This window comes from Capra hircus, chromosome 6 (genome assembly GCF_001704415.2).
Source record: "Capra hircus breed San Clemente chromosome 6, ASM170441v1, whole genome shotgun sequence".
NCBI classification, from domain to species: Eukaryota; Metazoa; Chordata; class Mammalia; order Artiodactyla; family Bovidae; genus Capra; species Capra hircus.
The window spans coordinates 115,769,107-115,785,596 of record NC_030813.1 but is presented as its reverse complement, the minus strand read 5'-3'; the positions used below and the strand labels follow the sequence as shown (position 1 = coordinate 115,785,596).

General features: G+C 66.6%; 1 protein-coding gene across 1 annotated transcript; it reads left to right on the top strand.

The window, feature by feature from the left end:
• TACC3 (transforming acidic coiled-coil containing protein 3) lies at nt 4,187-10,521 on the top strand (the record flags this gene model as incomplete). The annotated part of the gene is given in 13 exon segments (XM_018049806.1): nt 4,187-5,077; nt 5,469-5,523; nt 5,655-5,799; nt 6,901-6,953; nt 7,180-7,268; nt 7,363-7,567; nt 7,734-7,838; nt 8,212-8,288; nt 8,727-8,770; nt 9,134-9,294; nt 9,830-9,936; nt 10,061-10,181; nt 10,305-10,521. Coding segments are annotated over 13 exon segments (2,119 nt in total), but the record flags the coding sequence as incomplete, so codon positions are not given.

The following is a 16,490-nucleotide window of genomic DNA, read 5'->3' as shown; positions in this document are numbered from 1 at the left end:
TCCCCTGGCCCGGCCCCAGGGTCTGGACTCCGCTCACCAGAGGCGCTGCACAGCAGCGGGAGCGCCTGGTTGCCGGGCCGCGCCTCTCGGCCACCAGCGCAGCGTTCGCCCCTGCGCCCTGTCGGCCAGCCGCAGCCTCCCGGCCCCGGGCCTGGGCGGGCCACCGGAGGGGGACCGCACGCCCCTCCCGCGACGCCGCCTGTCGCTGCAGGAGCGCCTGGAGCTGGCGGGCGGCCCGCCGTCGCGGGCAGCGCACCCCGCCACGCCCGGGTCACCGCCCGAGCCCGGCGCCGTCAGGGCCTGCTCCGCGGCGCTCGCGTCCACGCCGAGCCCGCCGCCGTCAGGGCCTGCTCGCGGGCCGCTCGCAGCCGTGCGTGCGTGCGGGCGGGAAGGGCCCGTGAAAGTGCGGGCGCGCCCGGCCCGGACTTGCTGAAGATGGCCCGGTGAGGCTCCCTCCCGCGTCCGGTGCTGGCGCGCCCCCCCCCCCCATCCCTTCCCGAAGCTCCTCTGTGCCAGAGCGGAGCGTTGCGCAAGGACAGACCCACGTGTCCGTGTTTGTCGGTTTGTGCCTGGTCCTGGGGGTCAGCTGGGCCTGGGGCTCCGGGTCTGTTGGGAGATGCTTCGGGGGCGTGTGCCCCCGCAGTCCCTCCCCGTTGGCTCTGGCCTGCTCCTGGGGCCCTGCCCGCGGAGGGTGGACTCCTGCCCGCCTCGGCGTCTGTGACCCCCCGGAGCCTGTGACCCCCTCGGCGTCTGTGACCCCCTCGGCGTCTGTGACCCCCTCGGCGTCTGTCCGCTGGCTGGTGGAGAACCTTGTCTGTCGGCTCGGCTGGTGCCGTGGGCGTTTCCTTTGTCCTGTAGACCGTGTTCCTGCAGACCCTGTGGCTCATTTGTCTTCATGGCCGCCTCAGATGCGGGCGCTGTCCCCGGGTGTCTGGTGACGCTGGGCCCAGAAGCTGACCTGTGGCCTCGCATGTGGGTGCGACCTTTCCCTGTGAGCTTTCAGTGGGGGTGCTGGGACGCCCCCATCTGCATCCCGGTTCTCCAGGGAGGCCTCGGCCCGTGCCGCCTGGGGAGGCTGGGCCCAGGTGGGTGTGCCCTCAGGTGCCCCTCTTGGTGCTGTGTCCTGCCTTTGGTGGACCGTGGCCCCCCAGCCCGCTGGCAGGGGACGAGGGCCTTTGGCCAGGGCAGGTCGGCGGAGGCGCATGTCGGTGCGCCTTCCCGCGGCCGGAGCCCGATGCGCGGCTCCAGGTGCTCCGGACAGTCAGGGGCCCCTCGCTCGGCCGTCCGTGGCCGTGGCCTGTGGGCAGGGTCAGCTCTGGTGTGAGCATGGACACTGGGCTGTGTTTCCACGAGGGAGAGAGGTTGAGCGTTTGTCTGGAGAAGGCCGACGCCTCGGCTGGGGGCACTGTAGCGGGCAGGTCGGCTCTTGGCTCGCGGGACGGCATCTGTTCAGGGCCGCATGTGGCTGGACAGGTCGGGTGTCCTCCCGCTCTCAGCTCAGCCTCAGGGCCCTTTGGCTCCAGCCGCCGAGCTGGGTACAGCTCCTGTCTGGCATAAGTTGGCCGAGCGGGCAGCGCATGTCCACACCGGCTGTTTTGCACGCAAGATGAGAGACCCGTAGATCAGGGCGTCTGATTCGGATTCAAGCCTTGACCTTTGATTTTTTGAAAAAGTATTTTTTGTTCACCTGGTTAGATGTATTGCTAAACTGCTAAATCACTTCAGTCGTGTCCGACTCTGCGACCCATAGACGGCAGCCCACCACGGCTCCCCCATCCCTGGATTCTCCAGGCAAGAACACTGGAGGGGTTACCATTTCCTTCTCCAGTGCATGAAGAGTGAAAAGTAAAAGTGAAAGTCGCTCAGTCGTGTCTGACTCTTCGCGACCCCGTGGACTGCAGCCTTCCAGGCTCTCCTCGCCCATGGGATTTTCCAGGCAGAGGACTGGAGTCGGGGCCATCGCCTTCTCGGTGGTCATATGTAGGTCACCATCAAACTGGAGCAGGACCGCCCAGTGACGAGAGTTGTGCATGTCGGGTTCAGGTCCCCTGACCCGCTCAGACTGCCCCGTGACACACCTTTTGTGACACACCTTTTGGCCGTGAAGTTGGTGGTTTCTAGCTGTCGTGTGCCTGAGCCAGGAGCCGTCCAGAGCTGCCCGTTTCACACTTGAGCTGCAGCTGTGATCACGGCTGGGCTGTGTCCCGGCCGCAGAGAGATCTCTGGGCCTCGGTCCTTCTGCCTCCGGCAGGTTTCCACCGTCCGGCAGAAGGCCTGACCTCTGTGCCGTGTCTTCAGCGGTGGAGCAGCGGGGAGGGACACATGGGCTCTGCCACCAAGTGTGCGGGCTGGGCCCACCCTGCATGTGGGGCGGGTAGGAAGTGACCTTGACTGGCGGAGTCCACCTGGATCTGAACGCAGAGGAAATTCTTTCACGAACCTTCATTTCGTGACCAGAACGTGTGGCCAGTTGTCAGGTCTCTGAAGACTTGACTCTTCAGTTTCACTTCCCAGAGGCTCACTCGCTGGAGTAGAGCAGTGGCCCGCCGAAACAGGCCGTTTGTCTGCTCGAGCGAGTGGCTCGAAAAATGCCGGCTCCAGAGGGACTGCGGGGGGGCTGCGGGCGCTGTTCCGGGACACGCGTGTCAGGACCCCGGCTGTGGGGGGCCCGGGGGCACCATACCCCTGACCTGCCACACAACACGGCACCTCGTGCTCTGCCCGTGGCCTGAGAAGCCCTGAAGCGTGCAGTGACGGGTCTGGGCGGCGTGGCGTGTATGTGCCTGCTGCTCGGCCGGATCAGGCGCCCGGGGTGGCCTGAGGTGGCCACCGGGCCTCGGTGCCGTGGGACCACCGGGGAGAGGTGGCTCGCGCGCAGGTGGGCATGCGTCTGCGCTGGGGCTGGTGCTTGGTCTGGGGGCACAGACTGGGGATGCGATTGTCGGGGCAGGGCCGTGGCAGGAGGAACTGGCCACAAGGGGCAGGAGCCCTGTAGAGCCCGTCTCAGCTGGGTGCCCAGGGCTGGGCGGGGAGATGCCCGCTGGGGCAGAGAGGGGGGAGGCTCCGGCCTGGGGGTGTGTCTCTCTCTGGAGTTGAAAGGTGAGGACAGCTGCAGTGTGTTGTGTTGAAAGCGGAACCACTGCAAAGGGAGGGCTGAAGAGGCAGCTGGGGAGGGGCCGTGGGTGGCTTGCCTGCCTGCAGCTGGGGGCCCCGATGGCGCCTCCTGAGGCCTGCAGAGGCAGGAGTAGGGTGGTCTGCTGAGTGCAGTTGGACGTGGACCCTGGGCTCCGCCCACCTTCCTCTGAGTATTTCCTGGGACTTTGGACACAGCTTTGGCCTTGGGGCCCAGGCCCCCATCCCAGTGCACTGGTCTCAGTGGACCGCCTGCCTGAAGCAGGGGGGTGGGCAGGGCTCTCGAAGGTGGCCCCAGGCAGGGAGGGTGTGTGTTGTTGCCAAGGGACCAGGAGCTTAACGTGGACTCGGGGACCTCCAGGGCCAGTGGGACACCACGTTTGCCCGTGACCTCCTGGGAGTGCTGAAGCCTGCGTCTCTTCTGTTGCAGACTCTGAAAACTTCAAAACGTCTGCCCTCTCGGTTACAAAGACAGGATGAGGAGGACGACGAGTGAGGACGGCCTTGTCCTCCCGTGTGACCCCGTGCCCTGCATGCAGGCCGCAGGCTCCTCAATACACCCAGGTCTCCTCACTGCTTTTCAGCTGAACGAGATTAGAGTGACTCAAATATTGTCTGTTCATCAGAGCCCAAAGAGAGGGGCCAGGCTACTGAGGCGCCAGCTCTGAGCTGCTCCAGCTGCGGGGAGCTGGGGTCCTGTTTCTGAAGGCCACGGCCTCCACCTGGCCTTTCTCTCGCCAGTGGGGAGCCTGACCCTCGTGTGCACTGACTCTCCCTGATGACACAGTGGTGGTCCCCAGCCGGAAGGGGGCAGTGGGCTGGTGCAGGGAAGCTCAGCTCTGACCGTCGTTGGTCAGGTTTCTGCTCTTGTCCCCTGGTCTCCAGGGCCCGCCAGCACTGACTTGTGGGAATATTCTTGTGAAAGCTGGTCCCAAGGAGGGCGTTGATGCAATGCTTCTTATTTTTGTATTTAGTTAATGTTTTCACATGGACTAAAATCTAACTAAAGTCCTAACTGGTTTGTTAGTGTTAACTAAGTTTGTTTTCTGAAAAGTCAACAGTTCACCAAGGAAACAGACACCAAAACGACCCATGGAATTCTCCAGAAGCCAGTACCGGTCAACGCCGAGCCACCTTCAGAGGGCATGAGACCAGCCTCCGAAGACCAGCCTCCTGGTGGGCCCCCCTCAGCTCCCCTGGTCAGCCTGGGCCCCTCAAACTCTTCCCAGATACCAGAGAGTGTTGAAAACCCCGAGGCCTCCCGAGGACCAGCGCCCGGCAGCCCTGAGTGCACCCAGGAGGAGCACGTCCATCCTTGGCCCTCAGAGGAGAGCATGCCCTTCGGCCCCGCGGCTCCAGAACAGCCCCCCAGGGTGGTGTCCCAGGACGCGGCAGAGGACCCACTCAGCACTACGGAAGGAGACTTGGAGGGGATCCCTGGTCCCCCGACTGGGCCCACCTCGCCCTCTGGTGCCCACCCTGGAGAAAAACCCCTCAAGGGCCTGCCTGGGGCGGCCCCAGCGGGCTCCGTGGACGCCATCGGCCGCGAGGACACGGTCCTGACTGGCCCCAGAGAGGCTGCAGGGGCCACACACCCCGGTGCTCAGGGGGAGGAGGCCTGTGGCCAGTCCGCTGGCTCTCTGAGGAGTGGCCCCATCCGGCTGGAGTTCGACTTCTCTGACGCCACCAGCAAAAGGTCGCCCCCACTGCGGAAACGAGGGAAGGTCCTGGGTCTCAAGCCCCCCTCAAGGAGACCAGAGGCGAGGCCCGGAAAGGCCCCCCTGGAGGCGGGCAAGGGTTGCGAGCTCGCTCTCCATGAGTCCGACGGCCCGAGCAGGGACGAGCCAGACGACCCAGACTGTAACCTGGCCGCAGACAGTGGAGAGGCCCGGCCCCCAGAGCACCTGCAGAGCAGCCGGGCCGCAGAGGCCTTGTCTCTGAGCCGGTGAGCACGGGCTGGTGGTCCTCCAGGGCAGGTGTGAGACCAGAGATGTTGCGTGTCCCCCAGGTGGGGGCCCTGGGGACCAGCAGGGGAGCATCCCATCCAGGAGTGGGCTCGGTGCTGAGCGTGGGCCTCAGCCTCCCGGGCTGGCTTCTGTTGCCATTTCCTAGCAGCCATAGGATTCACTTATTTTTGCTTTTACTTGAGTTGAAACGACCTCAGGGCTCTTTGCCCACTCCTGAGGAGCGTGATTCTTGTGCAGGCAAGGTTGAGTGGGATGGCTTTGTGGAGCCCCCGATGCGGCCCTGAGCCTGGCTTCTAGGGGAGGGGTCGCAGGACCCCAGCAGCTCGGAGCTGGGGGTGGGCTCAGGCCCTGCTGACCCCGTCTCTTCAGGCAGGCGTGCTCAGATGACACACCCGGGACGAGGACGCCAGAAGCAGCGGGCGAGGTACGGGCGCGGCCACCACGTCTGCGGGCGCCACAGGCAGAGGGAGGCTGGTGGGGAGGGCACGCCGCTGCCCCTGCTCCCCGGCACCCCTTGTTTCGGCCAGCCCCGCAGTGACCCCACCTCCCTTTTAGGGGGGGACCACAGGCTCTTCAGGGGGGTCGGCGCCCCTCAGCAGCCCAAGCAGCAAGCCACAGACTGCACACCCACCCCCCACCGAGAGCAAGCCGGAGCCCACCCTGGACCTGAGTGGGGAGCAGTTCCGGGACCCCGCGGAAGGTATGTGGTCGTCCGTCCTCAGCGTAGGAGGCAGCAGGCCGCCAAGCCAGGAGGGCTCTATGAACCGAGGCCCCTGGAGAGGGGGAGCCACCCGCCCCCAGAGACAGGCTGAGCCGCCTTAGTGCAGCCAGGGCTTTTCAGGGCAGGAGAGCTCGCGGGTCTCCGTCCCGTGAAGACCCCAGGCCTGAGGCAGGCAGGGCACGGGCCGAGGGTCTCTGGGGGGCTCTCTGTGGGGTCCTCACCGTGCCAGCGGGGCTGGGAGCCGGGAGGAGCCTCCCTCTGCCCCAGGGGCCCTGGCGTCTCTGTCTCTTCGCGTTGATGGCGCTCTGCCTCGGGTCAGGGTGAGTCGGGGCTTCTCTCCTGGCCGAGCAGCGCCCCCGCCATGGATGGCACCTCGTCTCCTCCCACTGCTGCTCTGGCCCTCGGGCGGGCTGCCCGGAGCGCGCGCGCTGCTGCCTGTCTCTGGGCGGGGGCCCAGCCTGGCTCCACGGGGTCTGAGGTCCGGGCTGTGGCTGCGTGGTAGGCTTGCTCCCTGATGCGGTGCGCGTGCTCCTGACTTTCCTGTGCTCAGGTTCTTTGCCTGGTTTTACTCGGACTATTTTTGTTGTCACGCTGTTGCGACTCTAATATGATCCAGAGGAGAGCTGCTCCTCAGGCACGTGGCTTGCAGAGGCTGCCTTCACTCTCTCGATGGCGTCTTCAGGGGCGCAGACGTCCACGCTCAACCCCAGCTCGCTCTGCGCCGCTCGGGCTCCTGGTGTCAGCTTTAAATCTTTGTCTATGCATCAGCCACCCTTGGGTTTTTAAGCAGATTTCAGACTATCAGATAGTAACTCCTCCGTGGCGGTTCTCAACCAGGGCGACCTGGCCCCCAGGGAACATTTCTGTGACGCCCCCGAACCCTCCAGCCCCAGGCACCCTGAGCAACCCTGCTCTATAGCAAAGAGCACTTGGTCCAGGAGCCCGGGGAGGGGTGCTGTGCTGGGCACGGCCAAGTGCCAGGCTGGGGGGCACACGGCTGACCTGGCCTTGTTTCACTGAGGCCCATGGGGGGCGGGCAGCCTGTGGCAGGCAGGGGGCGGCTGCTGACCCTCCTCTCAGTCCTAGGCGCAGGGGCCGAGGTGGACTACCTGGAGCAGTTTGGGGCATCCTCGGTGAGTACCCAGCATTGCTGCGGCCCTGCTGCCCGGGAGCAGGCTCTGCGTCCCTGGAGGCGGCGTCACCCCCGGCCCTTTGCTGCAGCCACTCTTCCCAGCGCAGTCCTGCCCCCGGCCCCCAGACCACTTGGCTCAGGCCCCAGAGGCGTCTCCTGCGGGCTGGGCTCCCCCGAGGGATGGGCAGGCACCCTGGGGAGACTGCTGACCCTGCCCCCCCTCTTAGTTTAAAGAGTCAGCCCTGAGGAAGCAGTCTCTGTACCTTAACTTCGACCCGCTCCTGCAGGACAGTCCCCGGAGGCTGGCACCCAGCAGGTACGCCCCACTGGCGGCAGGGGCAGGCAGGGGCGGGGGCTGGGCCCGCCTGGGGGCCCATTTGGTGAGCAGGCGTGCTCCTGTGTGCCCACAGCAGTGGCGGGCAGCCTGACGGGCCGCAGGGCCCACCTGTCCCGAGCACGGGCCTTCTGACCTCCGAGGAGTGCCCCGGGCTCATGCAGACGGTGGGCAGCTTCTCTCCCGGTCTCCGTGCTCACAGTGTGGACGCGCCTCCCTCTGGAAGCCCCCTGGAGGCCCAGCTGCTCGACCTGGACTTCCCAGGAGCCCCTGGCGTCCCTGTAAGTGCCTCCTCTCCTCTGCTTTAGAGACAGGCGTATTCTAAGGACCCGGCTTCACGGGGTGGGTGGGGGCCGAGGCACTGCCTCTGGCCGCGCTGTGCTGTGGGGAGCCGGGGGGTGGAGGGCCACGCAGGGGAGCTCACGGCCCTGCCGGTCTCTGCCGCAGATGCCTGGCCCGCCTCCGTGTGACCTCGGACCCGGGGCTCCACTGCTGCCGTTGGGGCCGATCGTGGACGTGCTGCAGTACAGCCAGAAGGACCTGGACTTGGCGGTGAGCGTGCGGGCGGGGCGGGGGTGGGCAACATCATAGGCTCCACTCGCTGCGCCAGAACCGGGCGGTCCGGCAGCCGGGCGTCTTGTTTCCGCCCCCACCTGTGTCATGGAACCCGTAGCATGAGGGTCTGCGCCGTCCCAGGGGAGCGCCCCCCAGCCTCCTCACTGGTGATGGGATGAGGCCAGGGCGATGTCTAAGGTGGTGCAGGCCTGGGCTGGACCCTGCGGCGCCCAGCACCTCCCACCCGCCTCAGGCTGCCCCGCCCCTCCCGTGTTGGGAGGCGTCCCCCGCGCAGGACGTCCACCAAGTGGGGCGGGAGACGTCAGCGCGGGGAGCGGCCCTGGGCCAACGCGGGCGTGTGACCACGCAGGTGGAAGCCACGCAGAAGGAGAACGAGGTGCTGCGGGGCAAGTGCGCGGCGCTGCAGGAGAGGCTCCTGGAGATGGGGTGAGTGCGGGCGCGGGCGCGGGGCGGGCCGCGGGCGCGGCGCGGGCGCGGCGCGGGCGCGGGCGCGGGCGCGGGCCGCGGGCGCGGGCGCGGCGCGGGCGCGGGCGCGGGCGGCGGGCGCGGGCGCGGGGCGGGCGCGGGCGCGGGCGCGGGCGCGGCGCTCCCCCCACCCCTCCACTCTCCCCCCACCCCTCCACTCTCCCCCCACCCCTCCACTCTCCCCCCACCCCTCCACTCTCCCCCCACCCCTCCACTCTCCCCCCACCCCTCCACTCTCCCCCCACCCCTCCACTCTCCCCCCACCCCTCCACTCTCCCCCCACCCCTCCACTCTCCCCCCACCCCTCCACTCTCCCCCCACCCCTCCACTCTCCCCCCACCCCTCCACTCTCCCCCCACCCCTCCACTCTCCCCCCACCCCTCCACTCTCCCCCCACAGGAAGATCATGGACAGCTTTGAGGGGACTGTCTACCAGGTGATGGGTGAGTGCCGTGCCCCCTGCCCCCTGCCCCCTGCCCCCTGCCCCCTGCATCAGGGGCGGGGGTGGCGAGGCAGCGGGCAGGTTGGGTCCCTTCCCTGACGCTGCAGTGTCCACCCTGCCCTGGGGGCTGTGCGTCCCCCGGCGGCCTCCATGGACGTTGGGCACTAGCCGTGTCCAGGCTGGAAGCCCCGAGTGTGGGACAGGCCTGGGCTCACTGCCAGCTGCCTTGGTCTCTGGGCGGAGCTGGTGTTAAGGAGACAGCTGTTTTCTGGGCATTTGGAGCCCTAAGGGTCCGCCCTGGGAGGTCCCGAGAGAGGCAGACACCCTGCTGCCCACCAATCCGAGGTGCTGGTCTCTCCTCCAGAGGAATCTCAGAAACAGAAGGAGCTCGCCAAGGCCGAAATGCAGAAGGTCCTGAAGGAGAGAGCACAGCTGACGGCCGACCTGCACTCCATGGAGAAGTCGTTCTCCGACCTCTTTAAGCGGTTTGAGAAGCAGAAGGAGGTGATCGAAGGCTACCGCACGGTGGGTGCTGGGCCAGCCTGGGGCCCGGGGCGGGGCGGGGGCCCTGCAGGAGGAGGGGCGGAGCATAGCCCCGGTGCGGAGCCTGGCAAGAAGCGAGAGGCAGGCCAGCAGGTGGGGCCCGGCTCAGCCCTGCCTCTGCCTGCACCCTGGGCTCTTGGCTTGTCACCTGCAACAGGACACGGTGCCCGCGAGGCGTCCGTGTGGGCCTGCGCGGAGACTGCGGGCCTGTGCTGGTTGCTGTGCTGTCCCCACCGCCATGCGGCAGGGCACCCAGCCCCCAGAGCCCGGGGCTCGGGGAACGAGACAGGCTGTTCCAGGGCCTGGTGCCTGAGCCAGGTTCCCCCACAGTGCCTGGACAGAGCCCCCGTGGCAGGGCCCTGAGGGGCGGGCAGGGTCCCGGGTGGGGGTCGGGGAGGCCTGGGCTGTCTGCAGGGAAACAGGCAGGCTGCTCCCACGTGGCCTTTTCCACGGCTGCTCCACGAACCCCCAAAGAGCTGGGCCTTGGCTCAGGGCTCAGCGTCCATCTTCCTCCTAGAACGAAGAGTCTCTGAAGAAGTGTGTCGAGGATTACATAGAGAGGGTGGAGAAGGAGGCCCAGAAGTACCAGGCGCTGAAGGCCCAGGCGGAGGAGAAGCTCCAGCAGTGCGTGGGGAGGCGGGGCTCCGTGGGGTCAGGATGGGGGCGCGGGGCTCAGGGACTCGGGGGAGCAGGAGCCTAGGAGCGTCTGGCCCCGCCTGCGGCTCAGCCAGGCCCTCTGCTGCTCCAGGGCAAGCGAGGAGATCGCCCAGGTGCGCAGCAAGGCCCAGACGGACGCTCTGGCGCTGCAGGCGGTCTTGAGGAAAGAGCAGATGCGTGTCCACTCCCTGGAGAAGGTGGTGGAGCAGAAGGTGGGCGCAGGGTCCCTAGGCCAGCAGGGGCGGGGGCGGGCAGGCCTCGCAGCTTGGGAAGGCTCGGGGGGCACCAGACTCCAGGCACTGTGAGAAACCCAGGGGCGCGACTCTCCTCCTCAGACGAAGGAGAACGATGAGCTGACCAGGATCTGTGACGACCTCATCTCCAAGATGAAAAGAATCTGACCCGGCAGCCCTGACCTTGCTGTCTTCCCTGTGTGTGTGTGTGTGTGTCTGTCTAGGTTTTCCTTCTCTATTGACGTCAATTCTTTTTTCAATTTGTTTTTAAACTAGGTTGCTTTGGGAAAAAACTAATAAAGTTTCTCTTAAATCTAAGCAATAGAGCTGTCCTGGCCTTCATTAAAGGGGCAGTTTCTGGCTGATCTGACCACAGCCGCTGTCCCTTCGATGCCTTCTCTCCGTCCCTGCCCGCACCTTGCAGCTGCCCGGCCGGCCACCAGCACCTCCTGGGTGTCGGCTGAGCGGGCCCCAGTCCCCCAGTCCACCTGGCCAGCCACGTGGTGCTGGGGTGGACGCTGTCTGCATCAACCACAGGTCTCGCAGACCAGTGCCTTCATGGAAGAAAGGCAGCCGCGGCAGGGGTCGGCTCTGTGTCCCGGTGAGGGCTGCAGGCCCCGCAGTGGGACGCTCACAGGGGTGGGGGGGTGTCATGACCAGCAGTTCCCAGCTGCCCCCCTCCTGGCTGGAAGCCCCCCGTCTCCTGAGAACCAGGAAGACGCTGTGCGTGGAAACTCACGGACAAGGGGTCTCCACAGCAGGGGGTCTCCCTGCAGAGCCCTGCCAGACAGATATCCAACGCTCCTGACAGGGAAGGCTCAGAGTCTGCACCCCCAGGGCCAGGGGCCTGCTCCCCAGGAGAGGCTGAGCGCGCCTTCCTCCTGGGCCCCTTCCCATGGGGCAGGGCTGGGGGTCCCTGGCCTGGGGGCAGTGAGGGCCGGGCGGCCCCCGGGGTCCCTCTGAACCGAGCAGGCCCAGCCTGCTGGGCAGCGGCACCGTGGAGGGGGCAGGCCGACCGCTGGCTGGACACCGGTCACGGAAGCTCAAGCTCTGGAGCGGTTACTCCTCACGACACGACCTGGGAGCCGCCAGAGGGCACCCCCAGGGTCTACACGTCCACCCCGAGCCCAGGGCGCCGTCCTGAGGGGGGGGGCACCAGTACAGGGAGCAGGGGTCCCCACGGAGAGGCAGCAGGCACCCCCCACCCCTTCAGGAGGGCAGGTCCCTGGGGGGCCGCAGTGGCATGCTCGCCGCCACCAGGGGTCGCTGCCGGCCACACGCGGCAGAAGGATGGGACCCTGGGGATGCCCGCCCCCCACACTCCCTTGGGCGCCCCTGTGGCCCCCACAGTTGCACAGCATGCCCCTTCTCAGGACTCAGAGTGACAGGGGTGGGGACTGGGGGGCCACTCCTCCCAGCCCCAGGCTCCCCGGGGCTGTACTCGAGTCCCTCCTGTCCAGCCCGCGGGGACCCCTGTGGGTCCCCCAACTCCCCCATCCTCAGTAACACCGCCAGCAGGCCTCTCCTGACCTGAGTCACACGCAGCCCTCCTGTGCTCAAGAAGCTGTCCCGCTGGGCTGGGCCTACAGGCCCAGGCCGGCCGCTTTCTGCTTAACTCCTGGAGGGGTGTCCTCAGCACCCGAACCCAGCCAGGTGCAGGGCTGCGGGATCCTGGGGCTCCTGCCAGAGTCACCCCAGCTAGCCCCAACACTGTGCCCTCGAGGCCCAAGCCAGCCACCTCCCGACACCAGACCCTCCCCTGGCTGGCCGCACCTTGCCCAGGGGTCTGTGGGCCCACCCGCAGGGGCCAGGGTGAGCAAGGGATGCCTGCAGCGCTGGGACCACCCCCCACACCTCCCACATGTGCCTGGCGAGGGCGGGGGCCCCGAGGCTGTAGCTACGTGGCTCACTCCAAGAGGGCCCGCAGGCTTGCCCCCTGCTGCTTGCCACTCCACAAGCCGCCCAGGGCGCTGTCCCCAGCTGGGGCCTCTGAGCTGGGCCCGGCGTCTGCCCAGACAAGGCCACGAGGGGCGGCTGGCCACGCTGAGGACACGGGCCGCCGGACAGCGTCCTAGGCCAGCAGCGTCGCCCTGGACAAAGGGGCCTTGTGCAGCTGAATGGGTGTTTATCCTGGGGCCCGAGTCAACTCAGGGCCGAGAGGCCGGGCGGGGGCCTGGCACCGGGCTCCTGAGGGTAAACATGACCCGAGCTGGGCACACAGCCGCAGCCCCGGCTTCCGCACCCCTGCGCCTGGCACGCCATCACCACGGCCGGGGGCCTCTGCTGGGCGGGAGCGGGTCAGCCAGAAAGGAGGCCAGAGGTGTGGGCCTAGCCCTGGCAGCCACCTCCAGACGAACAGCCAGTGAGCCCCTCCCGGCGGTGGGGTGGGACCCGGAACCCCAATACAGAGCGGACATTCGGGCCCCCAGATTCAGGGGCTGGAGCCCTAGACCAAGCTGTGGGATCAGGAGGCGGTGGGCCCTTTAGGGGAAGTGGAGGGGTGGTTCCCGTCATGGGACGCACTGGCGTCCTCACGTTGAGGCTTCTCCGCCTCCACCGCGAGGACGCGGCGAGAAGGCAGCGTCTGCAGGCCGGCGGGACGCAGCCCCGCATCCCGAAGCCGAGCGACGTCCGCCCGATCGTGACCCTCCAGCCTCCGGGGCTGTGGGATCAGTGTCCGCCGCAGGGGACCCGGAGCAGTTCACGACCCCACCACGCGGGGCGCTGTCTCACCCAAGGCCCCGCCGCTGCCGCCGGTCCTCCGGCAGCTGTGGCCACGCCCACCCGGAGCGCGCCCGCCTCGGGGAGACGCCCGGGTCCGTGGGCATCACCGCCCGCCCGTGCCCCCCAGCAGGGTCCGCCTGGGCTGCCCGGGGCAGTCTCAGCCCTCTCACTGGGCTCCACCCATTCGGCTGAGTCCTCGAGGGGGACGGGAACTTGGGGGGCTGGCCAGAGTAGGCTGACCACAGGGCTCCCTGCTGAGCCGCTGTGTCCCCGCCCTGCCACCCGCTCCCGGGGGTCCTACCAGCCCTCTCCTGCCACGGACTCCGCCCGAAGTCAAGCGCTGCCTCCATGCATAGCGACCCCCAGCCGAGGCCAAACCCCAAACCCCCTCAGCCCCTCACAGTCCAAGCAAGTGGGGACTGCCAGGCAGGGGCCCACGAGCTCTCCCTGGGGCTGGCCAGCCCTCAACGCTGCTGGCCCTGGGGAAGAACCCTCTGTCTGTGCCTGTGTGACCCAGGCGTGCCACCCAGAGTTCCCTCTCTGCCCTGGGCTGCCGTGGGCACAGGGCTCTCATTCCTGTGTCTGGGGTGGGGGGGCCCAGAGGGGACGGCCCAGCGGCACCCAGGCCACGGGGAGACAGGAATTGGTGGGGAGCAGCCGGAGCCATCGCCTGGGCAGGGCCAGAGCAGGGCCCCCCTAACTTAGCGGGGCTTGTCTGGGGGCTGCCTGGGGTGGGGTGGGGTGGGGTGGGGGGCCTGCCTGGGGGTGTAGGGTGTGTCCCCTGGGCTGCATGGGGTGTCTCCGGGGCTGCGTGGGGGATGTCCTCGGGGCTGTGTGGGGGTGTGTCCTGGGGCTGCAGGGGGTGTCCTCCAGGCAGAAGGCACACCTGTGGGGCTGTCCGTGTCAGGACAGGCATGCCCTTCCTGGTCCCGGCAGCCGGTCCTGGGTCCCAGGCCCCCGTGTGCCCCTCTGGCCGCAGCTCTCCTGACCCCCAGGTGCCCAGCCCCCCATGCACCGCCCGGGTTGTGGTGGCCACCTGGGAGTTGGGAGCGCAGGCGGCCTGCAGGGGGCACTGTTGGGCCAGCCTGAGACTCCCGTGGGCAGGCGGCGCTGCATCCAGAGTCCACCCGGCCCTGCCCCCGGGGTCCCTGGGACCCTCACCAACCTGGTGCCCTGCCCGGCTGCCTGGGGCGTGGTCCTGCCCTCCCACACTCCCCTCTGTTCTTCAGACCCCTGTGACTGGCCCAGCCCCTCACAGGAGACAGTGGAGGGCAGGCCCACCCACTACACAGGGGCCAGCTGGCAGGCCTAGGCCCAGGGCAGGTGGGGAGCTGACGGGCACCATCGCCACTGAGCAAGCCCGGGGTGGGACCATGGGACCCGTCCGCAGCAGGACCCCCCCCCCCCCGCCTTCCTCCCCAGCCCCATCCTTGTCCAGTGACTTTTCTGAGCTCCCTCTCAGTGGGGTGGGTGCTGCCCCCCAGCCCGACACATGGGCGCAGGAAGTGCTAGACTCGTGGCCCTCACGTCCATAATGACCCAGCAGTGGGCCAGGCTCAGGTGGAGATACAGCCCTTGTCCCAGACCTGGTGCTGGGCACCAACTGGACGGTTCAAGGGTATGGATGGGGGAACAAATGGATGGGTGGGCAGCTACCCAGAGACTCCTGCAGCCTGCCTGGATCCAGAGCAGGCAGAAAGGATGAGTCCTGGCTCCTATGGACAGTGACTGGGATGACCTGGCACGTGAGTGAGTGAGCAAGTGAGTGAGGGAGGGAGGGAGGGAGGGAGGGAGGGAGGACCCGCGGGATCTTGATTTCCATTGAGGCACGTGGGATCTTTAGTGCGGCACGGCAACGCTTAGCTTTAGTGTGTGTGTTGCTAAAAAAGTGGCCTTTGTTCACTGATGCTGAATATAAACATGGAGACTGAGATTTGGAGGAGTAGAGGGGAGGAAATGGCAACCCACCCCAGCATTCTTGCCTGGAGACTCCCTGGACAGGGGAGCCTGGCAGGCTACGGTCCCCGGGGTCGCAGAGAGTGGGACACGACTTGCTGACCTCACAGAAAGGACTGCCTTTGTTACTTTGCCAGGCGGAGGGGACCACAGCAAGCTGATGCTTCCAGGACCACGCCCCTGTTCCTGGGAAGCTGGAAGAGGTCTTATGGTTTAGGATGGCAAACAGGCTGGAGACAAGGAGTGCTGTTGGTGTGGCCGTGCATTCTCCTCCTCCTGGCGGCACTGAGGTCATTAGGGCAGGCATCGGGTGATTCCAGGACAGGTTTGGGGGTCCTCGGGGTCACCATCCCTGTGACATTCTTTCTGTGATGAAGGCTGCTCGCAGAGGAGAGTTAGGGAGTGTTGTCATGGAAGGGTAAACGCCAGGTGTAGCTAGAGGGCACTCCTTTTCAGAGTGCGGTTAAGCAAGAAAGTCGGAGGACAAATATCCGTGGGTAAAACGGGTGGAGAGAACAGGATGGATCAGGGCTGGCACAGCGGGGTGCCTCGGCTGTCTGCCATAGCACGTGGGATCTAGCTTGCCAACCGGGGTTCGAATCTGGGCCCCTGCATTAGGAGCTTGGAGTCTTAGCCACCAGACCACAGAGAGGTCCCCCTTTTAACTGAGATCACACACCTGGTCTCAGGGCTTAATGGAGCTCAGGATGTTTCATGGCAGAGAGAACTCAGTAAGCTACAAAGTGATAGCTAAGAAGTGGATTTATTTCGAGAGAAACAAGCTCTGCAGACTCCGGGTCATCTCAGAGGGCTAGAGCAGCCTTAGGGTGCAGGGCTGGTCAGTGTTTATAGTGAAAGTCGCTCAGTCGTGTCCGACTCTTTGTGACCCCGTGGGCTGTCCTGTCCATGGAGCTCTCCAGGCCAGAATGCGGGAGTGGGCAGCCTTTCCCTTCTCCAGGGGAGCTTCCCAACCCAGGGATCAAACACAGGTCTCTCGAATTGCAGGTGGATTCCTTACCAGCTGAGCCACAAGGGAAACCCAAGAATGCAGGAGTGGGCAGCCTATCCCTTCTCCGGATCTTCCCGACCCAGGAATCAAACCGGGGTCTCCTGCATTGCACATGGCTTCTTTACCAATGGAGCCATCAGTGTTTGCAGGGGCGGGTTATTTCAGGCGCTGCAGTGGTGAAGATGGATGAGGGTGCATCCGAATCCCATGGACAGCGGGGCCTGGCGGGCCACCGCCCGTGGGGTCGCAGAGAGTCGGAGGCGCTGAGGATGCACGCGTGCATTTCATAGGCTAATGAGTGGCAGGAGTATTCCGGCTAGTTTGGGGGAGGGGTGGGGATTTCCAGGAACTGGGCCCCTGCCCACCTTTGGACCTGCACGGCGCCTGCGGCCGTCACTCAGCTTGCTGATGGTCTGAGGCTCGGGTCTAATGGGAGTCAGCCCTTCTGCCCTCTTGGACCTATTTGTTTCTGCTCAGTGGCCCGGCCCCTCCCCTCCCGTTTCCGTGAGTGGGTGGGTGAGGCTGCGCCCCGCGAGGCGGCCCAGTCCCCACAGGGGGTGCCCTCTCCCATCCTTCTTCCTCATGCCCTGCTTCCTGCC